The sequence below is a fragment of the Tinamus guttatus genome, unplaced genomic scaffold (assembly GCF_059628265.1).
Source record: "Tinamus guttatus ecotype Peru unplaced genomic scaffold, ASM5962826v1 Tinamus_guttatus_pri_ptg000388l, whole genome shotgun sequence".
NCBI classification, from domain to species: Eukaryota; Metazoa; Chordata; class Aves; order Tinamiformes; family Tinamidae; genus Tinamus; species Tinamus guttatus.
In genome coordinates this window covers 252,963-280,743 of record NW_028288922.1, presented here as the reverse complement: position 1 = coordinate 280,743, position 27,781 = coordinate 252,963, and the positions used below count along the sequence as shown (strand labels likewise).

General features: G+C 39.5%; 1 protein-coding gene across 1 annotated transcript in view; it reads right to left on the bottom strand.

The window, feature by feature from the left end:
* Positions 1 to 27,781, bottom strand: part of CAMK4 (calcium/calmodulin dependent protein kinase IV) — a 154,450-nt gene that overhangs the window by 16,152 nt on the left and 110,517 nt on the right. Inside the window, exons 6-7 of the mRNA XM_088530801.1 lie at positions 5,911 to 6,001; positions 3,700 to 3,774 (exon numbers count right to left, since the gene is read on the bottom strand). Coding sequence (XP_088386927.1) covers positions 3,700 to 3,774; positions 5,911 to 6,001 — 166 coding nt within the window. The remainder of the gene's footprint in view (positions 1 to 3,699; positions 3,775 to 5,910; positions 6,002 to 27,781) is intronic.

Here is a 27,781-nt window from a genome sequence, read left to right as displayed (position 1 = left end):
GACTAAGCACTAACTGCAATTTAATAGCACGTGTAGTATAACAACCATGAAGGCAGCAAGGACTTGAGTAATTAATACTAAAATACAATGTTACGAAACTGAAAAGACTAGGACTATGTTCTGTTCCAAGGCATGTTGGACAACTGTGTACAATCTAATGGCCATGTCATCTGCGTCACAGTATTAGCACATCATAGCACAGCTAAAACAGCAATCTTACTGCCTTCACCAAAATCTTCTACCCTTTTCTCCAAAAGTAACAAAAGCAAGTACAAAGTTTTGGGACAGACTAACCCCATGCAACAGAGCAGGCTGTAGGATGCCTGGCTGAGGAGGTCTGACGAAGGTTTGAGGATGTCTGAGGAAGTTTAATACAGGTCAACAGCGTGTTCTTACACCAGAGAAGGACCAGGGCTGTACTAAAAAGCAAACAGCAAGCAGGCCCAGAGCAGAGGTCTTTCCCTCTATTCAGCATTTGCAAATTCACATCTAGAGGCAGGAAAACATGCAAGTTTACAAGCCAGGTTCACTTCCCAGATCTATTTCTTTGCAGAAGCAGAAGTTTCCGTTAAATGAATCCATACTACAGGATAAACTGCTTACTACTTTTAGGAGAAACCCAGCCAGTACTGAACACATTTCTTCCTGTGAACTCCCCATACCGGCCTGGGAGTTAAAATGTTTTGTAAATCCAAGGTATCTCTACACTGCTAGCTTCTGGTTGATTTGTTACCCAGCTGTCATCAGCCACTTTCAGAAGCTGATGTTTGAGTCTCTGTCATGGTGAGCATGACAAACAGTGACCTTTTGTCCTCTGCTAGGGTAAAACACGCCTAACAGACTCACTCATGTATCTAATCCACTGCACAGGCAGTGATATTCAGATACACAATACACATGTATTCATAATTCACACTAAAATTCAATAGATTTTTCATTTTCTACTCACTACAGGGGACCGCTGTGCAGTCATTAAAGCTCAGCATTTAACCTTTCATTTCTATGTGATTGTCTTTAGCTTCTGCATGATTCAGCTCAGTTGTGTCCAAAACTACCTGAGATGCTTATTGATCTGTATACTAGCTCATGTAGAAGTATGCCTGAGATTGAAATAGTCTTTTTTTTTTTTATGAGCCCATTCAGGAGTAGGATGTCCTGAAATAGGTTTCTTCATAAGATCACCTTGGCTGTGGGACAGGAACATGTACCATCCCAGTAGACTTGCCTGCACATCACCAATTTCCCCAGCAATTAGCTGGTTTGCTGACATGAAAGTGCCTTGCCTAGGATGATGCAGGGCAAGCAGTTTGCTGAGGCAGATGCAATCTTGCCCAGGAGCCTGCTTCTTGTGCATGTTCTGGCACTGAAGGACACACATCTCACATATCTTCTGGCCCCTGAAATCCAGGCAAGCCCCAAGGTCATGTCTGGGAGGTGGCCATCCCCCTGCTGATAACGGTGCTGTGGAGATCACCAGGGGCTTGCGGAGATGGCTGCTCAGAGCTGCAGGCAACCTGGAACATTCATGTGCCTGCTCAGCTTCTCAACCCTGCCTGATTCCACCAGCACCGAGGGGCCACATGCACCGTGGCTCCCACAGGAGATGTGCAGGCTAATGTGCCTCTTTCTCCCCACAGCAATGGAGGAAAAGACCACCTTGCCCATTACTCATGATGCAACTGGTACTATGTTTCTTTCAGCTTGCTTATCAAACAACTTTCTCCTGTATGACAGCATGGGAACATATTTCTGCCTAAACATGATTCGTGGCGGCGCCGCTCCTGGGGCGCGGAGGCGGCCTCTGTCCAGTGGTGGCAGCGACAGAGCGAGAGGAAACGGCCGCAAACAGAAACACCGAAAGTTTCACAGGAACTTGAGGAAAAACGTATTAGCAGTGAGGGTGACAGAGCCCTGGAACAGGCCGCCCAGAGAGGCTGTGGAGTCTCCGTCTCTGGAGATCTCCAAGGGCCGCTTGGACGCAGTCCTGTGCCCTGTGCTCTAGGTGACCCTGCGTGTGTAGGGGGGTTGGACTAGATGATCCCTAGAGGTCCCTTCCAACCTTAAGCATTCTATGATTCTATGATTGTCAAGTATTCATGGATATTTCTTCTGCATTCAAATTAGATTATTATATTATTAACAACCTTATATTATTAACAACCACAAAGACTGAGATATAAGAATAAGCTGTGATTTCACTTCCAAGGAAATTATTTAATATGAATTATGAATGCAATACGAAGTTACACTAAAATCACTTCAGGTAAATAAAGTAACATAAAGCAAAAGTTGTAAGCACTGATAATATATACTCTAATCAGTCTAGCTTGTATTACTGTAATCTTCTATCTTCAATAGTTTTGCTATAATTGTTAAATGCTATAAATCTTCGGTCAGGATTAATTTACCAGCAAATCTATAGGAATTTGTCTCTGATTTCAAGGGATACAGGATTTAGCATTTCAGAAATTTCTAAGCTCTTTTCTCTAATAAAAATAGCACTAAGATGGGCTTTTCAGACTGACAGGATGGCTTCCCATAAGAGAAAGATATGATTGCACCCACATGTTCACAAGCAAATCAAAGGTAGATAGACAACTGTTTCATTTATGGTACAAAATTTTGCACATTCCATTTTGGAAAAAAAACAAAAACAACCCATAAACACACAAGAAGAGAAAAAATAAGACAAGGCACAATGTGTAAAGTGTGTGCACATTTCCTATGATAAAATGAGCTAGAACTACCTTTAAAGGCCATCTATCAAAAAAATATAAAACCAACACAAACAAATATTCAATACCCTAATTTCTAAATTAGTCAAGGGGTTAAAATGACTGTACTTATATATTACACTCCTTTAGCTAACCCCAAGAGTCCTGTGTTTCCTCTGAAGCTATTCCTAAAATGATGTTTGTTCAGGTACTGTGATTGCACAGGCAAACTAGTCAATTTGGCAAAAAACAGTCTGGACTCAGTCTCTGTCACAGCAAAACCGAATCCAACCTATGATTTCACTCCAGTTTTGTTTTGGAGAAAAATGTATCAATTAAAAGCTCCAGAGCCTTTTTACTGCAAAAGGAGACAAACAGATGTCTGCACCTGCCCTGGCTGACAGGGTCGGTCACGGAGTTCTCCTTGCTGTTATAATCCTCCATGATTCAGGTCCAACCACAGCACTGAACAGAATGGTCTGTTTAAGTCAAGATTTAAACCTACGTATAAAAACATGCATTTACTGAAATGGCTTGGTTTATGTAGCTGACATTATGATCCAACTGTATGGAATTATTCAACTCCTTCTGTGTTAAAATATATCTTTTTAAAATAAATTTAGTGTAATGATGTCAAATGTTTATATTGAGTATCACTTCTATAAATTTTAATGCTTCCATGAAACTTTGCATAACCCTCATTTCTGCTGGTTCCTCTCCAGTTCTACTTTACTAATTTAATCATTTTTACTTACTTTGATGCAAGTGATGAACTTACACCATAACATATGTTTTGATTATTAAGCTTCAGTGCTCTAGAGTATGAGCTTAGAAAAACTTTACCTAGTGCCAGTTCTGAATTGTAGTTCTGCTTTATGAAAGGTTTCTGAATTTTCAAGTTGGTAAGAAGCATCTTATCGAGGAAACAAAAAATGTAACATCCATATGCTAAGTTCAGCATACTGTAAATAATCAAGTAACATACCACAGTACCCTGGAGTTCCACAAACTGTCTTCATGGTCACCTGATCTTCCACTATCTTGGAAAGTCCAAAATCAGCTGTCAAGATTTTAAAGAAATATTAATGTTTTCACTTATTTATAAAAGCATTTTTCTTACACTGTATGTGTAATTAAATGAATATTTAAATGAACAGTACTGCTATTTCCAAAGGTGCAGATGAAACAAATCCATCCGTATGGTTGTCCAGAAGCAAAATTTGTCCACACAACTGAGCATCACTGGCTCTTAACTGACCCAAATATTTTAAAAATGAAGCTATTTTTCTATGTGAAGGACACATACAGCAAATGCTCTTGGATGCCTCAGGCATGAAAAGCAGGTTTAGGACATAAAATAATTTTAAAAAGTAGAGAATATGTATTTAATAAACAGAAGTCTTGGACTTGTGAAGGGCTTATGTGAACATATGAGCTAAACTGAAAATTGCCTGGAATATGTTTTACCTTTCACCACTGAAAGCGTGATCTGGAAATTCATTTTAAGTATATATTCAGGTTTACTTTGTGTGTAATCAATAGTAATCGGTAAATCAGCAGAACAACTTTTGTGTTAAAAAAACGTGCATCAGGAACAGCAGACCAAGTGCCCTGCAAGCTAAAAATCCCATCAGTATTTTAATACAGGCTTCTAGCAGTGCTGAGGTTTAGTCAGTAGAGGCCCTGATCATCCCACGGGTTTGCAGCACTTCCCCACTGAATCGCTGCCTGGACAGCAAGAACATTCTTCATGTCACACCTGGTGCTTGCACATTTTATCTTTTGAAAGACAGAAAAGCTCAGGTCTTGAGTGCTTGTTCCATTTTCACTGTGAATAAACCCAGATTCTAAAAATTTCTGCTTAGGTGACAACAAACTGGCCTTAAAAAGTACCTAATAAAAATGCTCCTGTTTTTTCAATATGAATGTAAAAATGAATATTTTGACCTAAGATCAGGACAAAAGCAGGTTGCATTTTATTTGGATATGCATAGTTAGAGTTGATGTGTACCTAGCTCTTTATCACTTATGTATTATTTATCTAAACAGAAACACACTTTAATTTTATAAACATTACCATTCTATGTACATCAGAAGACAATTTAAACATGGCAGTCATGCCAGTCAAAAGATAAGGAAGCACAGCATTTAAGAAAAAAAATAACACATTATAATTCTAACCCTAATTGGCTTAGAATGTGCAAGATACACAGGACGTATATCAAAATGCATGCCCTTGGGACTGCTCTGTCTGTCAAAAGACTTGAAAAGGCTCCCTTTTTATTCCAAACTAGCCTACTCTCTGTATCTAAAACCTTTGCAGCTATATTCTCATGTTTCTCATTAGGGAGCCTCTATTTATGGAGAGAAATGCTTCAGGAACCCTCAAACCACTGCCCACCAAACCAAGGCTCATAGTTGGCACATTAACCCATTACATGCTACAACTATTAGAAACCCTGCGGAAAAGGGGGACATGAAGATATTGTGAAAATTAAGGTACTGTTATCCCCAGATGCAAGTCCTTCCTACAAATTTAAATACGAAATTGCTAATATCTAGTTCCTGGAAATCTGGATCTTGAAACTCATTTTGACGCAGCAAGCAGGGGAAGCACCAGGCATTTCTGAAGGTCAGGTCCCAGGAAAGCAGCTGTCATTCCTGATGGGACTGACAGGACATATCCCAGGCTAGCCTGATGGCACCTGATTGCAGCGTGCGTCTCCTCACTCTTCTGTGCATGCTGATTGTGCCTCAAAGATCTTCTGTATTCTCTTTTACAGAATACTCCTTCTTATCCTTCAAATCTCCCTTCAAAACTGAGGTCAGCCTTGCTTACTTTGCCTTCTACTGCTTATCTGCACCTACTGCTTACCTTCACATTTGCACTTTCATGTCAATAAATCTCTCACTTTTAGTATGTTAGTTTTAACAAAAAAGGGACACAGAAGTGATGCAACTTTAAGTCAGTCTCATGATACTCCTTATTACTCCTATGTTGTTTATTCCTTGCTGTAAATTCCTCATAGGAGGAATTTAGTTTTGTATTTGTCTTTGAAGAACTATATACAATTGTGCAGCTGAACAAGTAGTAACTTCATCTGAATATCAGCAGTAGCATCGAAAAAGATGATGATGTGAAACAGATACTTGTGATACAAAAGAATGTATTCAGCATATGTTTAATGCTGCTCACCAATTTTTAATGGTGCATCTGGTGCTGGTGTTGCATAGAGCAGATTCTCCGGCTTCAAGTCACGATGCACAATCCCATTTGCATGCAGGTACTAGAAAGACAGAAAGTCAAAATATCTGAGTATTAGATATAGTATGGTCCAGCATAAGTTTATGTCTTTGTAATAACCAATAGCAGTAGTGTGCAGACTGCTACCTTTGAAACATAGAGTCACTTGACTAATTCTCTGCAGCTTTTTTTTCTGTAAAGCTGCCTGGGTGCACACTGTGATCTGAATAGGAAACTGAAAATTGGGAAGGCAAAGAGAGCATCAGGCCCATGTGAAAAGAAAAACATCTCAGAGATGATTACTGATTCTTTTAATACAACAGTAATTTCTAGGACGCAATTGAGGAGATGTTGAGATGCCAAAGTCAGGCTCAGAGGAAGGCACTTTTGCACATTACAACTTTCTGAGGGGTAAGAAAATGGTTTTACAAGTATTAAACTATTAAACAGGCAGCTTTGATTAGATAAAAAGTGCAACAGAGGATGCAGTATGTGTCCTGGATTAACTGTATAATCTTTAGCAGCCTACTCAGGGATGGTAATATCACACAGTCCTACAGTCTGAAAATTCCAACTATCTTGATGAAGCTCATGCAGTACATGTAAATTTACTGATCACCAAATTCCTGTCATGCACAAAAAGAAAACCAAATTTCTGGTATCTAAGGTATTAGAAATGGGTGGAGAAAAAACTATAATATATAGACTGACAAAAAGTAGAAGCTAGTGAAACAATTCTGTATTTCTTGCTGGTAAAATCTGCAGCCTTGGAAAAAAAGACACACAAAGACAGGCGCGGAGTATCTTATTTGAATGAGTCTTGATGTACATTTTAATAGAATGTCTCTCAGCCCTGTTTTCACAGTATAAAAACACATGCACAATCTACTATTCCACAAATAATACATTAGAGAATACCAGTCAGGAAAGCAAAGCTACAGTGTTCACTTGAGTTAGCATCTGAGATCAACTCTTGTCTGTGAACCTTCCACTGGGATTTTAGTTTGTGTGACTAGCCATTAAATGACATTCAGCAAGAATATATACCTTTTCCTTTAGGCATGGTTTTACCGGCTGTTTCCAGTGCTCTTTTAAGCATCTCTTACAGTGCACTAAATGCAGTCTCTTTCTGTAAAACCCCAAAGCAGCCGTATTTATAATGACATTGCTCGAGGAGATCAGTCAAAGACTTTCATCAGCCAAAGAGATTGTCCCAGCTGTGTGTTGTAGGATGAGATCGCTAATTAGCTATCCAGTGTAAAAACAGGCAACACTTTATGGAGAGGGTAATGGATTGCTTTCTCCTACATCATTTGATGTGGTCACATCTGTGTGTCTGCACTGAATGAGCCTGCGTCTATTCTGGATTGTACTATTTTTTTTATTTGTCAATGAAAGGCAAAATTGTAACAAAGTTGCTCTCACAGCCTAGCACTGATACGTTTGACATGCAGAGGTAATAGCAGCACACAGCAAATATGCCAAAAGCAATCAAGTTAGAGTGGACAGAGAGGGGTGTCTGAACTGATCCAAATTCTTTTGCTAAAAATCAGTTTAGCTGTCTCTGTAGGAGTGAGAAGGCACATATATTTCATGATCACCCAGTGAAAGCAGACAGTTTTGATTCATTTGTGTGACATACCATAGACCAAATTTATGCAGAGCCAAATTCCACCTAAATTTGCAGGAAGTCTTTCAGCAGGTCCTTTTTTCCCACACATTCATATTCTTATAACATTTTACAGTGTGAGGCTGTAAACATCCAAACTTTCTTCTTTCTCTAGAAGTGCGTTTTTGTGGGTGAGAAATCTGGCAAAAACTGTTCGACTCTTTAGTCTGAGAAGCAAACATGGTTCTCAGACTCCTCACAGATAAACAAGAATCCTAACTGATGGTGCTTGTAACTATGCCTGTGTCTCATGACAGACTGACTTCTTAGCAGAGTTATACTGAGACTGCACAACAACCTCTGTTTTATTATATACTAGAGAGTCCAGGCTGGAAAATCTTCTTTCTCCATCCAGTCAACCATTTGCAGAAAATAGGCTCTACTCAGATGCCTTGTAAATGTCTCTAAGAGACACACACTTTTTTCAGTGTTGTCTGAACTCTTCTCCCCCAAAACAGAATGCACATCTTTCAAAACCACAGCAAATCGTGCATCCCTGCATCCCAGTACCCACAGCTCCCCTTCCGCCTTCTGCTGCACCCAGCCACTGTGGATACCTCACACCTTCTGACTTTTCCCTATGCCAAAACTAAAGCATATGTTTAGGGCTGAAAGCCGCCAAGTCATATTTTTAACAAGCTTACTGACTGCATTTTACATCTTTGAGATCTTCCTTCTGCCGAGTTTTGTTGAAGCTGGCCAAGAGAGTCAATAATTATGCAGCAGATATACAAAAGGACAGAGAGCATGATCATATGTATACGGCTAGGTTATTTTTAAAAAGATATATTATTGTCACTGACACAAAAATTGTGCTCTTTATTACCACAAAAGTGCCAGCTGGCTTCCTGTGCCCCCAGCCTTGCAAGAGGGAAAACCTATGACTTCACTTCTGTAAAACGTGCCTGCATCCCGTCAGCCTTGTTACCGATGATCTCCAGTGCATCCATCTACTGCAGCTCCATCTCCTCTGCTCTGCAGTCACAGCCATGTGCCATTCACACAGCACTTTTCCTGCTCCACGACCCACTGCCAAAGGGGCCTTCCAAGACCGTGCCCATTTTCCACACTGTTCTTATACCCTGGCCATTTTTACCTGTCCAAAAAGGCCGAGCAAAATAGCTGTCCAGCTCTGTTCCTCATGTAATGTAATGGTGCCTGGTATTGAAGATTACTTGATAATAACAATGTCTTGTATAGATGTGGACAACACTCTACATTTTCCTATCTTGATTTAGAAACAGATTTAATTAAACTAATAAAAACCCTTTTGTATAACACATTTCAATTTATATAAGCAGAACATATGTAGGGTAACAACACTTGATATGGTTTCATGAGATGTATACAGAAGAGAGGACACCATAAATTTTGTAGTATGGCTTATGCATGAAGCCCATGTGGAAAAAATCATTCTGCAAGCATTGGCAGTTCAATCAGACAAATTGGCCAATAGTACAGAGAAAATAAATTATATTTTCCCACATATTTGTGCTTCTGTTCTTTTTTAGCAGGATATCAAGCCAGGTGCTATAAATAGCACTGCTACTGATTTTCAGGAACATACGGCTATTTTACTCAGTGAAAGAGAACAAGAAGAAAAAATAAAATGGAAACTAAACAGAAACATTTTGAGCCTCTGAGCAGTCTCTATTAGCTGAGCCAAACACAATGCAAATGGAATAATATACACATGAAAAAAAAATCTGTTAAGAACAGGGCCTTGAATGTTCTCCGATCACACTTATTTTTCAATTGTTTTGCCCAGTGAGACACATGTAGGCCAAGCGTGAGAAATCAGCTATGCTTCAGGAACACAGTAGGCTACTGCATTATTCGTGTATGTCATCTCACAGATAATCTGCTACAGACACATTCTAGAAAAAAAAGGAGTGTGATAGTTTGATTACTATTTGATAAACTCTGAGGACAAGCCCAGCATGACACCAGATGGGAATAATATATAGACTCTTGAGAAACACTTACCATCTAAAATAGAGGCTGCCTTCACCTAGGTCTTTATTCGCATGGTACACAACATCAGTTCTTGTTTGTACAATTGCTATGACCCTTTAAGTGACACTGCAGAAGAAGGGCTTTTTCCTTGTTTTTCTCTTCCTTTTTAGAGTTTCTTTCTAATAGCTGCATGAGATTTTATTGTTGTTGCTCTTGTTGTTTTGTCCTTTAATAATTCAGGCTCTTATCTAACTTGAAAGATTTTATGACAAGAGGATTAATGAGAGCTGCTTAAAACTCTAGTCTTTCTTATTTTTATTTATAGTAGCTATTAAACAGAATTGCAGAGAAGCACGGCTGAAATTAACCTAAATCATCTGTGTCTCCCTATGCTCACAGGCAAGATCACTTACATCTACAACAGCTGTTTCCCCATTCCTTACAACCCAACAACCTCTGATAGTAGATACTCTCTCTGTAGAGTACCTACAGACTAGATACTACTCTGTAGTCTTCCCAAGCCATTTATTATGGGTCTGTGTTATCTTGACAGTTGGAAACACTCCCCTATGTCTCACCTGGACCTCCACAAGGGCAGATGAAGCTCATTACTTTGTGTCATATATACCTTAGATGAAGAAAGCAATTACCTCCTTTTCTGTAGCAGCCTTTTGTGTATTGTCCTGATGTGTCTACTACCAGACTTCTTGCTTAAGACTAGAAGTCTCCATATCTCTTTCTCTCTCTTCCTCTCTCTCTCTCTTTCTTTATTAACAGACTAAATTTTCTAGACACATGGTCCTTTTTTGTTACTCTCCCCTGGGCTATATCAAGCTGCATCAATTTGTTCAAAAAAAGTGTTCCAGTCAAGGCCTGAAACATCTCACAGAATATATTTGTATATATATTTACCTATTTTACAACCTATCACACTTCTTTTGTTTGTCTTTTGATCCAGTATAACCTTCTGGATGTGTTCCCACTCCTGTGTTTTTACTGTTGACCATTCAAGCCCATATACAATCTTGTACTTGACACTGCTGATAGATCTTCAATTTTTACCAAAGTTATTTTATTTCTAATGCTGTTCTCCAAAATACTTGTAGTCTCTTCCAGTTTTACATTATCCTTTTTTTTTTTTTAAAGAATAATCTCTATTCCACCTGCCCCGGTTAACAAAATACTGAAAGCATCACATCCAAGAAGGCTTTTTCTTGAACATCCTCCCTTGATATATTCTGACACATTGATAACCCATCTCTGGATACAGATAACCAAGCTGTACTGCACACAGCGTAAAATCAAGTAATCATGATCGCATTTCCCTCATTTACTGTGAGACTGTCAGGAGAGAAATGTATCAAAAGGTCCACACACATCAAGCCTGCTCCTCTCCTTTAACCATACCTCTCACCCTACAAGAGGAAAAATTAGACTTGGAATGACTTGATCTTAACAAAAAATGGACTTCCTGCTGACATCTCTGCTTTGTTGCCTTCCAGGTGCCTAAAATTAGTTTGCTTCTTTATTTACTACAGTTTTTTTTTTTTTTTTCCCCTGGGAAGTGAAATGAAGCCAGTTACTCTCTTATTCCTCCTTTCTTTCCTCCTGAAGCATTTGGCCTAGCCTTCATCAGAAATGACTGTTGTTAACAGTCTGTTTCCAACTTAAAAAACTTGCTCTTTAAAGAAAGATCATACTGAGAAGGTTACTGGGTACAGCCAATTAAAAAAGATCTAAACGATGTAATTACTCTTCAACCCTATTCCTTTGTTCTAGGCTTGTTATTTGTGCTAAGCATCTAGTTATAGCATAACTTTTAATGAAAACTAATGCAAAAAAAAGCCACAAAAACAGTGCAGTCTTCTTGTAAGAGATCTTCTAGTAGATTTCCTTCGCCTGTATTTCTTGTTATAAGAATCATTAATTTTGCTACCCCTTTTATCTTATGCATCTCATTTTGTGTCCTTGTCTTTCCAGTTTTATCTTTCACACCCAAGCCACTCTTATTACTCAAGCTTAAATAGCCTCACCAATTTTCCATTTTCTGTATATTTCCTGATTGTGTTTAACTCCAGGGTATAAGGCAGTCCCCAGTCCCTTCATTCAAGTGGGTGGATGGGAAACCATCAGCCACGACCACCCTGCTGTGCTGCAGTGCCCTGCACACTGCCCACGCTGGCCACTGCAGGCTCCCCCTTACTTCTGCTGTGTGACACGGGGGCTACTGGAAGGGTCTGGCTTGAGCAAACCTTAATAATAACTTTTTCAACCCAATAGCATCTTATTGACTCTTATTTGGTCACCTCCAGGAAACCTGCTAAGAAAAGTCTCCAAACGTCTTTTGTTTCTGCCTGTGGGCTTCATAGCTTGTGGCTTCTCCTTATTAACTGATGGAGTTTGATGTTCATTGACTGACAGATCAGTGAATACTCCTGATGGCAGTAGGTGGTTTTCAAGCAGAGGAAAAGTATCTGTCTTCAGCTTCTTCTCCAAATAAATGCCAGACCCTCCTCTGTTTCTCCTGTTTTGTAGCTTTCTCCAGCTATTTCAGTGTCTTGTCCCAGATCTCCATACTCATCCTGTTGTTGCTGCATAAGATCATGGTGTGCTTCCTCCTACACCACTTTTACTTACTTCCTCAGCAAGACCACCACTAAACATCTCCTTTTTGCCCTCAATAACAGGCAGAAACATGTCTTAGTCCCATGAGATCCTGGCTCTCAGCTCTGGGCATGATTTCTAGTGTTACAAACTGCAGAAGGTCTTACAGCAGAGGCAGCTCTGGTGCTAGCACGTGCCCTCTGTGCATGCTATAATCCCTTGAAAAACTCCCTTTGCTCCCTGCCCTGCTGCTCACTGGCTCCTGGCTGTTCCTGGGTGCCTGGATCATAGACCCCTGGCTGCAGAGGGGCCCAGTTTCCATGCTAAACCCATGGTTTGTCACCCTGGGTGACAAAAAAACCAAAGAAGTGATTCAAGGAGCTCCATGTGGACCCTTGTGCACACCAGGCTGCAGACTCACTGCTCCTTTCTCTGCTCAGTAGAGATGACAGTTTTCAGTGAGCAGTGATGCAGTTCAGGGGAGGAGCTCACAGTCTTCCATGGCTGGTGCAGTGGTTTTATCATTGCAATATTAGCACTACACTATTATATTAAACATTACTTTATGTTAAGGTATGTGGCAAAGCTGTTGAGTATGACCATAATAATATGACTGGCATGTCCACGAATACTAGATTCACTCGTGTTTCTAAAATAAGATTTTTTAATGACTTTTATTACTACACAGGATGCTTTTAGGATTTTGCTGCGTAATCTGTTATGAAATCAAGCCTGTAGGGTGCTGGAAGCAGAACAAAAGCCAGAGGTTCAAGTTCAGTACTGTACATCTTCAGTGAAAAATGTAGAGACGAAATCTTTAAAAAATTGAAAGGAATATGCCTTTTTTTTTTTTTTAAGTCCCTTTCAGGGGTGTCTAGACTTGTAATTGAGCTCTTTCTACATCCCTAACGAAAGCTTGTCATTGTGTAATGAATGCTACCATGCAGCAATTTAGTTTAATTACACCTATGTACTGTTTGATACAGTACATAGTGATGTGGTTAATTGTTTCTGAAGCAGCTAAGATCAAATAACCATTTAATAATCCAGCAGGACAAAGAGGAACTATTCATTAAAGAAAAAATACACATTTCTATTTTCTCTTCCCTTCTTTGTGAAGAAGAAGATTGAATGAGCAATTCTCACGGGCTCTCCTGTAATCACTTCATATCCAAGAATGCCAAAGCCAGTCTCCAGATAATTTGTGTCTAAAATAACCATTCAGCACAGATCTTACTGTATACAGAGAGACACACATATACACTTTGGTCACACACTTCACATCAGTGTAGGCTTTAGAAAAGATGGCACATAGGGATTTGATAATCAAATTTTGGGGAATGAAGAGAAATATAAAATTTCACAGTTAGCAAGTAACTATATCCTGTCATAATCTGTGTGCTAGCTGATTTATAATTCACATTTCCAGTAACTGCATAGCATTTACAGACTGATATGAAGATAAAGAGATTGATATGAGGACATGGTATATGACCTGGATCTGCTGCAGTCTTTTATCCTAGAGCAAATTATATATTTTCGTTACACCTTAGATTCCACATCTTTAAAGCTGTTTGATGCTTTGGTTGTATTTCAGATGTCTGGCAAGTGCACCCAGGGAGGGTGCATAATGATCTGTTATCAAAACTGTGCTTTCTCCACTGAACTGGAAACTCCAAAAACCAAGGTAATATGGCTAATATGAATGGTTTGGTTTTTTATTTTCGTTTATCTCTCAGACCCTAGGCAATTTGGACCTGAAATATGGAGGGGCTTGGGCTTTATGAGTTGGATAGTATAATTTCTGTTGATTGTAGAAAGGTGCATTTATTTTATTTGCTTGCTTCCAGTGTAAAGGCTGACTTACTTATTTAATACTACATTTTTAAAAATTCGATTCCTAGAATAGAAAACTATAGTTGAAATTATTTTGTAAATGCAGGGGTTGTTTTGAGATGTGATACAGTATTTGAGAATTCTTGCTCAAAAAGCCTTTTAAAAAGGTACTGTCCTTTGATTTAAGATCATTGCTCTTACTTACAAGTCCAAGTTTTTGTTGTACATTACAGAACCCAACTCCACAGGAGCCAGAAGTAGCGGTAGTAAAAGTGTAAAATGATAACACATCAAATTATACATATGCAGCATAATTGTCACTCCTCCACTACTTCCTTATTGCAGTCACATTGGCTCTGGGACCAAAGAGAAGACAATTTTATCACTGCAGAAATTAACACTGATTTCACTTCTGGGTACATTTCAGGAGATTTTGGAATTCTGTATCTGGGTGACAATAAAACAGGTTTGGAAAGGCACCAAATAATGAAAGCTTCTCCAAACATAGCAGAAATCCTATTCTTTGAAGATGTTTTACTTTTATTACTTGCTCTGGGAATTTCTAGTACAGCAATACTTACTGAGTTCTTAATCACTTTCGCACTGACTTCCAAAAATTTTTATAAAACTTTGATTAAACTAATCCAAGAGAATGTTATTTTGCATAACAAAACATATTTGCCCTTACACTTTTATAAATACACATTATATATACTCAGCTAATTTGATTTATGAAATCACTGAACCTGGGTATATTAAAAAGTAAGATGCAATGCATCTGTACAACAGCATAAATCTTCTATTTTCAAAGATATGAAATAACTTAGATGGCAAGTTCTAAATTAAGCAGTTAGTTTAGTTTAGTTTAACTGTAGTTTAGTTAGTTGGTTTAACTGTAAACATCACGAGTATTTTCCTTTACATTTGCAAACAGTTTTATTTCTTAGATCACAGAATCACAGAATCACAGCATGGTTAAGGTTGGAAGGGACCTCTAGAGATCATCTAGTTCAACCCCTCCTGCTCAAGCAGGGACACCTATGCATGAGGCACAGGGTTGCATCCAGGTGGGTTTTTGTAGTGTGAAGCAGCCTGACAGGTAGCAATGCTGCATCAAGTGGTACAGAATTACATGGATCAGAGCAAACCATATGCATCCATTTCTGTGCAGTCTAACAGATGTAGGAGACGATAATACTGGCACCTTCCCACACAAATCCCAAACAACCGTGCTTTGTGCAGGGAGCTGTCTGCAATGGAATGAAATTCTCCTTTTAAACTGTAAGTAGGCCACAGGATTGCGGTAGGAAGAACAGTTTTGCTAGAGTGGCTTCTTAAACCCATCGAGAAGAGCCACCCACTTGCAGACTGTGAGAATGAAGCAAGGAATTAACCTAGCCTGAAATAAAAGGTTCCTCCTCAATCCACTTTACCTTTCTCTCTGCTCTTTTTCTGCATGTGTGGGATGCAGGAAATGAGGAGATGTTTATTCTTCTGCAACAGGACACGCTTGACACATCAGGCATGGCCCAGAGCCCTTGCCCAGAGCAACTGTCTTGCATAAGTCTCCTCACCTACCGTACAGCAGCCCTGCACCAAAACACACACGCAAGGAACTAGCTGGACCATCTCCTCTAAACCTTGCACAACTCTTTGCTCACAGTAGCCCACACCACCTTCCAAAGAATGCTGAGGTCTCACTGCACAGCGCTCTGAAGAAAATAGGTAGGATACATATTAAGCATTGCCATCATTTTGCTCCAGTCGCTCTGCACTTCGAGCATTTTTTACTATAGCAAACCAGTGTCACATCACAAACAAGTAAAAACATCCATAAGAAGCAACATTTTTAATTCATTTTGAAATCTGAAAAACATTTTAAAAGTAGTACGCAATTATTTTAAAAGCAAGCCAAGTGTTACCTACAAGAGAAAATCCCCGAACTTTGTAAATTATAGTACATTTAAAAGGAAGGGGGTAAGGGATTCTGCAAAATCAAGTATGTTTATTTAAGGCAATGGCACTAATCCAAGTATAGCTGAAACAACAGAGTTTTGACTCAAAATTCTGCATTAAGAGCAGACTACCACAGAACAATTAATGTATTTGCAAGTCAGTAATGTCTTTCATTTTGATTTTAGAAAGTTAAAAAAATAAAAATTCCCACAGTCTAGAATAGGTCTGTCAGTAATAGCTGGTGCTAGCTCAGATTCCAGCAGCCTCCAGCATTAAAGAATCACATACTTAAGAAAGAACTATCCCCAACACTGACAAGTATACTAAGCACACGGATTTACTGACCACAGATAGAGTATGCCTCAACCAGAGCCACAGCACAGTGCCCTAACTGCCAGTGGATGCAGCTGAGTTCATTCAACACCAAGGTATTTTAGCTTTCGTGTGATAAAGAAAACAAATATATGGATATTTTAGTGTGGTCAGTTTTACACTTGTTTTCAAGGTGCAATTCCAGGGTAACAAATCTTTGAATATATTTCTCTTACCTATCTGTGAAGCTCTCCACCTGAACTATATGAAGTCAGTAATTTTAACAATTCAATATAGCTAATAAATATTGTATTTTAGTATTTGAATCGCCATTTATGCATAAACAACATGCAGATGTTGTTTTGTGTTAACTACACTGCTTGCCTTGCATTAGGAAGTTTGGCCTACAAATGATAGCATCACTTTCCAAGCCTTGTTTTGATCACATACTTAGAAAAGGGAATGTCTATATCATATGCCTTAAAAGCTGTTATTAAAATTACTAGGAGGCCTTCTTTTGCTTAGGACATTTCACAAAGGTTAGTTCTAAATGGTACAACCCTCAAGGTCAGCATGGACACAAATATTTTGAAGCATCCTCTAGAGGCAAAGCATTAGCCTTTGCAATGAAAATGGCCTTTTCACTCTTCAGGGTACCCTCACACGCAGATGAAGTGCAATCCTCTCAGATGGATCCCATCCTCTTGACATAGTACAACCCATATTCCGAAGGGAGGAAGGAAGACAAGATGCTGCACCAGCACCTCCCTTCTACTTCAGCAAATCCTTCACTGAGGGGTACTCTTGGAGATCTGTAAACTATCTGCTCTTTTCATTCTTTTGCAGAGCATAATTTAGGTTCAGACACAGAAGTCTACTATAGTTCTATCATGGTCACTCAGCAGACTCTTCATTTGAAGAAAGTATCTTCACGGACTGTTATTTAGGATTACCACTGTCCAAACAGCTGGAACTTGTAAGATTCAATTCCATTCTAATTTGTCAAGCTTGATTTTGTCTCTATATGATGTGAAGAACAAATCTTTCTGTTGCACACACCAATATTCCAGCATTTATTTGTAAACAAATCATTCATTTTATAAAATCAAAACTGTAGAAATGGCCTATGTCTGCAAAATCATATTTAGAAGGAATTAAGAAATTCTTATTTACTAGAAAGAGGAAGAGGTCAGGATGATAGGGCTCTAGATACAGCTATTATGGCTCCTTTGGAAAGATATCTCAGATTGCATGTGAATATAATTACGTGTTTTTTTGAAATGAATATATTGAATTGGTGCAGGCTCCTGAATACAAGAGAACAATACAGATTCTGTTGAAAAATATGACAGCCTTATTAACTTCTTCCCTTGCATGCCTGAGGCTGCACAACTTGAATTCTAAAAGGGTAAAAGATGAGACTGGAATATCAATTACCACCCTACAAAAACCTGAGTTTTAAACCTGGATTTGCCATCAATTCATCTATTTTCAGAAAAATCTACAATAGATTACCACAAGACGCTTAACTCCTGTTTAATGAAGAAATCTTCCTTTGAGTTTTGTTCTCTATTCCAGAAATTCAGACAATACAACAGATTTTTAAATCTTTCCATCTAACATATAGAACCATCCAACATCTGGTGCACAGAAGGCAAAAAAAATATCTCCTTGATGAGACACCCTAATGCTGGAAAACACTGTAATAGATTTTAACTCGAACACTACTTTCTTCAGTGAAAATTTTTCTGAGTCACCTTTCCATACTTTCTTCTCTGGTTTCTACAATAATCTATCTTCATTTAATGCCAATTTTTGCTATAAAAACAGAGATCTCCCAAAGGGCCTAGAAAAGCTAAATTTCTGTTTCTTAGTTAGTGTGCCGTACTATTCTCAGCTCTCAAAAAAATCCTTGTAAAAACAGTTGAAGGAAATAAAAATATTGTGCTAGGCAACATATTTTTCCAATATTCATAGTTGCAGAACTGAAAAGAAAATGTCGGTGCTTTGACTTCGTTTTGGGGACAGATGGTATTCCCACTGCAAATAAGTCAACCTTTTCCAATCTGCAGCCATCAGGACTATTTCTGAACAAAAGCAACAATAGCCTTGTCACAAACTCATACAACGTAAGCATTTCTGCAGAAAACTGTGATAAAACACAGCCACAAGACCTCTCCCTGTCATCTCCGACCTCCTCCCAAGGCTCTAAAGTGAGAAAAGCTTCTCACAACAGAGGACAGTGCAATGCAAAATAAACTTAAATGTATGTCTTCAGGGTCACTGGTAAACAACCATTTTCAATTAGAATGTATAGCTACCAAAAAAAAAAAAAATCAGCTACACATGATAAACTGCAAAGAATCATATGAAACCAGTGAATGTTTCTGCTACCTTCAATGAAAGCAAAGTAAAAAAGCTAGTTTTGGTCCTTTAGTCCCTCTGACATCATATTTCAAAGGCCTCAGTGACCTTGAACAGCCTACAGCCAACGCTATCTATCTTAGAGAACTGAGGATTTCCCTTTTAAAAATGAGGAATTAAATGCAATGCCCAGTAGTCAGTTGCATGCTATCACCATGCTTTGGGAGATGAAAAAGAATTTAAGATGGTCATTTTTTTTTTTTTATTTTTCCATTTACATTTAGGATTGTGCTTTTTAAAATAAATACCGGAGGCTTAAAGGTTAGGCACAGGATTCAATTTATTTCTACACAAGAAAATAATGACAGGATAACCAGGAATACATAATCTGTTTTTGCTGATTAGTTTGATAATTCCTATGAGAAATAAATATATTTATTATTACAGAGTAACTTTTCAATGAGGGGATGAGAGTACTAAGACCTTCCTTATAGAAAGCTTTATATCCAAAATCTCAGTAAATAAAATTAAAATGCGTAATGAGAGACAAGTATATCAACTAGGATGAAATATTTTCTCCTTCAAATCTCACTATCTAAAATTAAATCAGTGTTAACAAAAACAAGCTATTTTGGGTTCTTTCAAGTCAGTGGCTATACTACTATTCATTAGATTGAGGAAAAGATTTCACTGAAGATAGACATTTGTCAGGTGAACATCTCAACGCTCACCATCTTGTTCTTTACAATGTTATAATTTATGAGCATTTCTGCTCCCTGCAGAGACTTCTTACTTACTTGGACTCGTGAATGTGAAATCCAGTGAAGGAACATGCTCATGAAAGTTGAAAGCTCCCTCTTGGTCCTTTTCTTAAGCTCATTTTAGCCTTTGCAAGCTATGGTTAAAGTAGAATTGCTAGACTGAAAAGCACTCATGGAAGATTAATCAGTGTTGATTTCAATGTGTTTCTGAATATTTCCATCCTGGATAAGCTCGGCATCATGATACCACAACTTTGATGAACATCACAGCTAATGTGAATGCTGAAGGACAAAACACTCTACCTATGGATCATATGCAGTAAAAAAAGTTACTGTCTTCAGAGGTTTTGATCACCTAAATTTCATGCAACAGCCAGAGGCATGAGTATGTGTAGATTTCAGTAAGCTATGCGATATTACTTCAGAAGGATTACTGGTTTGGCTAGCAGTTACTGAAGAAAATGGAGATTATCAACAGAAAAGTAAACTAGAGAGAAAGGTGGCTCAGTTAGAGATGACAGAGTTGAAAATGAATTATGAAGCTGAAGAAGGCTGAAGGAACTATTCCTCTTTGGCAATACCACTTGTTTGTTTTAGCTTTCACAAAAATATGACACCAGTTAGGAGGGCATTTTCAGTATATGCAGGAAATGCTGCTCAGGGAAAAAGAACACAAACAACCCTGAGATCTTGGAAAAGTCGGTATTAAGAAGTGCCAGGTTCAACGAGGTACGTTTGCAACAAGGTGAGATTGTCTGGTACTAACCGTCAGCTTCTTGGCTGGAACACACACGTAAAACTCAACACCTCTGCTTGCTTGCAGGCTATGGGCCATCCGTGAGCTACAGCTGGGAAGGAGATGAGCACAGTCCAAGGGCGAAGAATCCCAGGAGGAGAATGGAAGAATTTAGGCAACAGTATTTGGGGAAATGTCTAGAGGACTGCACATCGCTCCTGTCCCCCACACTTAGTAAAGGCTCCTGTCAAAGTGCTGAGAAGGACTACAGGGATCAGGAGAAGTACGAGTGGGACTGCACCAATCTCATCTTATTCAGAAACAGAAAGCCATGGCTCAAAAGAAGATTTGACTGCTGTCTAGAACAGCATTATGGCCACCAGGGAGGTTGGAAGGGAGAAGTTTAAGCTAAAGGATTCTTGGCACACAAAATCAGCAAGAAGTTCGCTATGACTATCTTTAGGCTAGAAATGAAAAAAAGGCTCCTGACTGTGAAAGCAGTGAGTATTTAAGGGCAACCTTCCAAGAAGTGTGTGAAGGTCAAAACCTGAATTACGAATAAGAAGATGCTCTGTACATTTATAAAGAAGGCTACACGGTGTGGTTCCCATTAGGGCAGAGACTGCTGCAGAGAGCTAAGGAGATTTGTGCTGTCTGGTGTTGTGCCCCTGTGGAGGGAAACTTATCTTTTTGGGGGAGAATTTGTGTGAATTTTCCAACCACAGTTAGCTGACCTCTCTTAAAGCGAGCAGTGGGGAAAATCAACTGGTTTCCCATTCAGTCTCTAGGGAAGGGTCGTGGGTAGGGGTCTCTGCTCTGAGGCAGGGAGAGGCAGAGGCCCTGGCCCTGCTCCTGGGGGAGGCAGCAATTTGCTTAAGCCTGCTGCCTTCCTCCACTCTCATGCTCATCCTCCCTGCAGTGCCTCTGCTCATCCCCGTCCTGCTCATCCCTCTCTGACACCAAGGAGCAGGGAGGGAAGGGATGGGAATAGGAACAGTGATATCAGGGCAGGAGGCCAAGGGTCTCATCTAGGGTACAGAGACCTCATGCTGCACCTCTGTAGTCCAGTACTGCTCCAAATCTACACACAGAAAAATGACACTGGTATTATTCCTTAAAAATAAAATTGCTATTTATGGTACTTGAAGCATTACTCTGTACTTACACTGTCTGACCCCTCACACTTAGGCACCTTTTTGATGGTTGGGAAGAGAAAAAAATGACTACGTTACATATTTTTTCTTAAAAAAATGACAAGCTAACACTAATATCTCATGTTTTTATCTGCAAAAGGATGTAAATTGTGTTTTAGCCAAAGGTTAGAGTGCAGTAGTGTTTTTCTGAACATCATCATTTTCCACATTAATACCTATTTTACAGTGCATTGGATATATTTTTTTTTCTTTCTTCTTATAGCTTTTTGGATATCTTAAAGCCCCCATTCCCAGCTGCTTCTGTGGGCTGTGCTGCTTAAAAGACAATGTTGAGGAATCTCAAACCATGCATCAAGTCCTACCTCTCAGACAGGAACAGGGTTCTGACACTTTTGTGGTGGGATTACACCCGCAGGACCACAAATAGAATTAGAGCTGGACACAAATCAAAAGCAGGAAGGCCAGAAGAGAAGCAAGGAGATAGAAGGACTTTGGTTCATCAGTGAACCAGAAATGCCCAGTGCATCCTTATTTTGGTATCGATCGCAATTCGATCTCTACCTAGAATGTCCTACCAAGGAATAGTCTCCCCTCAGCCAAGGCAGCATTTATACATGATGCTGTAAGCAAGTCTGGGGAAATGACTCCTCTGTCTATCAGCAGCACAGTGGAAGAATTTCAGATGAGAAAGGTCTTTTGTCAGGCAAGAGTGGCTCAGGCTGCAAGGCTGTTAACAGCATGTCAGAGAGGAATGATTTAAGGGGCTGCAGCAGCAGTTCAGGGTGGACAGTGGAGCACAGAGATTTCGAAGCTCTGCGGTAGTGATAAAAGGGGAAGTTGCTGCTGAAAAATACTGCTTTGAGTTTGGGAGGCTCAGAGAGACCTGGCAAGCACACTATCAGACTTACAGCAAAGACAGCATTGCAGAAGATGAAGCTGAGATTCTGTGCAGTCTCATTAAAAGGCCTCCAGTTTACACAGATTCTTTTGCATATGTTACTACATTTAATTAACATTCTTCTACTTAGCCTTCATAATTCTGCTAATAGATTGCCTATAACACATCTTGGTTTCTATTGCTGCTATTTTTAAAATCAGTTTTCAGGTACATTGCTTCTCACTCTTGCTCCTCCTCTGAGGCCTAAATGTTCAGGTCACTTCTTTTATTTTCCTAGTTATCTAGGGGCTTTTCCCCTTCCTCTGCCATCATGCTGCCTCCATTACACCCTGTCCACATCCCCCTCTTCAGCCCTCTTGCACTGCTGCTATTACTCAGATATTCTCTCCAAAATCTGTTAAATATCAGGTCACATCCACCTCTGTGCACCCCTCAGCAAGCTGACAACTCATCCTGTAACACACACAGCTCTGCCATTTCCCTTGCACAGACAAGGAAAATTGTTTCACATGACTGCTGGAGACGAACAGCGCTCAGCATCGGCAAGTCCACTGAGCTCTGTGAAATATCAGCATCACCCAAGGGTAGTAATCATTTCTGCTGCTGGACATCTGTGTAATGCTGTCAAGCACATAGATGGGGATTCATCAGCTGGAAATACTGGAGCAGGAGAGAGAGACTTAGTAATATTTGAATACCTCAAGAGATGAAGGAACCTGTAGTGCAATGCCATTTTTGCAATATATATCCTTGGATGTAGTAGATCTAACTCCAGGATGTACGTCTTTAGAATTACTTTGTGCAGAGAGATGATGCTGGACCAGGCTCCAGTTACACCAGACACCAAAAAGCCTGATTACCATATGCTGCAACATCAAACCTATATGCTGAAACTTTTCTGGATTGATTGGCAAGCAGGGATTTTAGGAGAACACGAAAATTCTCATTTTATCCAGGAAAAAATTCATCTCTTAAATAAATAAAAGGATGCACACAGAGAAAAGGGCTAGCAGAATGATCAGGAGAATTTACTCTATTTTCCGTTATTTTTTCTTGAACATAAGCGCCTACAATGGCATCTGGCAATAAAGTCTCACAGGGTGGCTGAAATCAGGTTCAGTCCTCCCAGTGAGAACTCTATTAATGTCGAAGCCCTTGGGATTACAAGACTAAACATAAGGATTTATTGAGCCTAAGAGGTGTGGAGGAGAAATGCTTGCCATTTCTCAAGATACTAGATAAGCATCTGCAAAGGGAAATATTGAAGAATAAACGAAAAAATCTCAAGTTGCTCCCTAACCACTGAAAAAACTTCCCAACAGAATCTCAGAACCAAGACTGGCTGGTCTGATTGCTTTCCTTATTGGACCCATGTGAGACTATTGGACTATGTGAGAAGCTTTATACATGATATCAGTAGCTTGGATGTTCCCAGTGTTTCAACTTTGTGTTTCTAACTTCTAAAGGAAACACATCATTGCAGAATAAAAGCATATGAATGTGAACCCTGGAGAAGGTGGAAGCAAATGTCTGAATTTCAGATTCAAGCATCCTCGATGGGCTCCGAAAGGCAGCAGCCCCACAAAGGCAGGATGCTCTTTTCCGTGGCGGTGAGTCAACGGGACAGACATGCGGCTGGTGCCTTTGCTCCACGGACCGTGGTGGAGCACTGATGACTCACACACAGCACACCAGGCAGCCAGAGGAAAAGCACTGATTTATGTAACCTGTACTCAGGTTTCAGTACAGGCATGTTTTTTTTTTTTTTTTTCTGGTTCACTCAGTAAACAAAAAGGCTGAGGCTTCTCCTGATGGCCCGCAGCAGTCAGTGCTCAGCTCCTGTCAGCTTGCAAGGATTAAACAAAGACAGAACAATTTTCAGATAAAGCAATGCTGTTTCTGAACAAGGAAAGAGACACTATCAGGCATACTGTTACAGGTGACATTCAGCAGCAAGAGCTCAGAAATATAACACTGATGAAGATGCTGATGTTTTCAACATTAGAATGACATCTGCTAGATTATTTCTTAGTGGGAGTTGGTTTAAGCTGTCTTACCCCAAATTTTGGAAGCTTTTATCATGGAATTTTAACAAAACGCATAAAACTGTGTGCAATAGCTGGTTATTTTCCATGCAAAAATATTACAGAGCCTACTAACAGTAGTCAGGAATGTTAATTTACCAACTATCAAATTATACAGATGACTGGGTGTCTATAAACACATACCAGCACACTAAGTTAAGACAGACATATATTTTAGTGGAAAGCCCACACAAACAACGTATTAAACAGTAGTGCAAATTTCAGAGCTGCACAGCACAGAGACGTTGCATCCATGTGAAGCTGTATGCACCTTATTTTCTGCTACAGCTGAGAGCCAACAATCTCCATAACTATTTTAAGAGCTCTACATGACAAGTTGTTAAAGCAATCATTATGGAAAGGTATGGATGCTACCTTGCTGCTTCTCATAGGGCTGATCTATGTAGAATTGTAAAAGCAAAGAGGAAGTAAGGGTGACTACTGAGTACCCCAGGAAAGTATTATGTGGTAGTTTTAGCATTCACTGGCATTGACTGTATTTTTTTTTAGAAAAGTCTGGAAACAGAATATTCAGGATTTCATCTGAGGCTTATTTTTATTCCTTGGCTGGTGAGCTGGCAAACAGGTTTGTTTTTCTATAGTCAGAGCATAATTCCTTCCTTCCCTTTGCATAACTCTTTATGAAATCAAGAGAGGGAGAGACTGCAGGGCTACAATTATGTGCCATGAACATGTGCCAGGCACAATGTGTTAAAAAAAATTCCTAGGAAAAAGCAGCTTTAGGAAAACACCCTTGCCAAAACCCAAAGTGCTCTAAAAATCAAGGCGGCACCTGAAAACTGATCTAAAGAGCCTCCGTCTTGGAGGCAGTTCTACCTGCCTCAGTTAGAATCTATTGGTATACAATATTTGAGGCTACACATAGTACAAGAACTGACTATATGTCTCTGTTTACTGCGCATTAGAATACATGAATGTGCAATACCTTAATCAATTTCTCTAAAAGAGCTACTTCTTTTCATGAGAAATGACAAAAGCAAAACATCAAACAATTCAAATGCTTTCTTTTCCCTCCATCAACTGACGGGCAAAGCAGAGGCACCCGTGGCTCCTGACGAGGCAGTAGGGAAGGCTGCTACTTGGGATGCTCTGCCTGGGTACCTCTTTCTGCAGGGAGCGAATGCACGGCCTTGATGTGGCAGCAGCTGCCGGCATCACCTCCCACCACAAGGCTGCCGGTCCCGCACGAGGCTTCCCACCTCAGGGAGGTGGGAGTTGGCCCAATTTTTATTAAATTATTAATTAATTAATTTTTATTAAATTATTAAAGAAAATTGAAATCACACATATCACATATTACTCAGACCCTGTGCATTAGCACATCATTATTTTGTTAAGGCATACTATGAAAATCAGCCAGTTGCTCTAAACATAAGGTCCTGTAAATCTGTATCATTTCAGAAATGAATGTTAAACACAAATGCTGGCATTACCAGGCTATTGAGAATCCAGGAAAGGCAGTAGCTCGACAGCTTATCAAGAGCATTTCTGCTTGAATATTTCACTTTCATGTACTTTTTGGTAATTTAGAATAACTTTGAACTTTGAAATATTTAAGTACAAGATCAAAAGGAAATGAAAATAATTAGCAGTTGAAGAAAACTACACTATATAAGATGCTATAGAAAAGATAGCAATGGGCCTGAAGCTGGCTCTTTTATCTTCCTACATTTCATACACATCTTGTTGTAGTTCTCTGCTGGCCATGTGTGTGGGAGAGTCCACTTTTGTGGAAATGGCAGAGCATTTTCAGCCCTCCTGCATTTGTTTGGAGTCAAGGATCAACTCCTCACTCAACTCCTTGCCATGAATGCCAGCTCAGGATCACAGGAGGAATCACAGAGAAGCTCCACATGGTACCTCATGCTCCAAGCACCCAGGTAGAGGATCCTGGTAAAAGAGGTAAGGCTTCCTGCCCCTGTCAGAAAACCTCCTTCCCACATCCATTTCAGGACTCAGCATATTCATAGGAAAAAAAAAAAAAAAGGGTGTGTTTTCAAATCTTCAAATCTGAAAGAACTTTTCAGTTCCCTCAGTGCTACGGGGTTAGTAGCACAGCATTAAGCCAGAACAGGAGAACAAGAAACCCAATGAAGAAGGCAAATGACTTCCATCTCTGCTGGCACATTTGTGTGTACACAGTGCTTCTTATGCCATTTTTCATGAGTAGGCTTTTGTGGTATTGAGGTCTCAGTTATGAAGGGCTGCTAGGCTCTTTTGATGGCTTTATATGAGACTTTGGGGATGGGCTGTATCAGAGAGGATTTTAGTTGGTCTTTGGGGAAGGGCTATGAAGGTGGCTTTTGTTCCTTCTATCTTGGTGTGGAGCCAGCTGGGGAGCATAAGGAGATACCTTATTTGGCCTGTGTAGTTTCTTCTCACATTTGTAAAGCCACATGGAAGGACCTTAGCCAAAGACTCTTGCCAAGTACGCAACACGTTGGATAGAGCTCTGAAATAAACCCCCAGCCCTCCAAAGAGGGCTGTTTGTGTTTGAAAATGACAGTCCAATGAATTCTTTCTTTTTTTGTTTTTTTTTTTTTTTTTGCTCACCTGTCCCTTGCCATATTAAAAGTTTGAATTTTCCTTTTCTAAATCAAGCACATTAAGCATAAAAATACTAATCAAACACCAAAAAACTACAGATCTCTGTAAAGCAGCCTATGTCTTTTCACTGTTTAGGTATATTGAACTATACTTCTTTCTGAATAATTCTAGGAATCAATAAAAAGAAAAGTCTAGGAATCAATAAAAAGAAAAGGTCATGGCAGAGGCTCCCCTTCCCAAGAAAAACATTAAGTAGAAAGTAACATTGTTAGAGATGAATAATCTACTTTTAAAAAGCTGCACGTCCATTTTGTGCAGCAGTTTGATTACCTCATATCGAATATATTAAACTTGAAGGGTCGCAGCATTTCATAAATCTTTGCTTTCCTAAATTCAAGGCTTTCCGAGGAAGACGGAGAGTTAGCAGAGTTTGCTTATCTAAATTGAGCTCTGGCTCTGGCACTGCTCAATGAGGAGGCTGGGGACGCCTGCGCCTCGGGCCTGTGCCACAGCTGGGGACATCACAAGCCCAATAGCCACGTTATCCTACAAAGTGTGATGCACACTGCTAATCACAAAGCACCCTCAGCACACAGCACTCCTGAAAACAGTTTCAGCACCTGGCCCTTGACTTCCTTTATTTGGTTATCCTCATCTGATCAACGAAAGCCCAGAAAAGGGCCATGTTTTCCTAGCTATTTCAGTAGCTGTTTCTTAAAAAATGCTCCTGAATCCATGCTAATCCAACTATAGAATTCCTCTTTCTGCTTAACTTACCTTATATTTTGGAAAAAAAAATATATTAATTATTTCTTTATATTATTGAAACACAGTCATAAATATCTCCCAATGTAAATCACAACATAAAAACAGGAGTGCCCAGAGAAATTTTTTCTTCAATCTTTCCCTTCCTCAAGAAAGGATT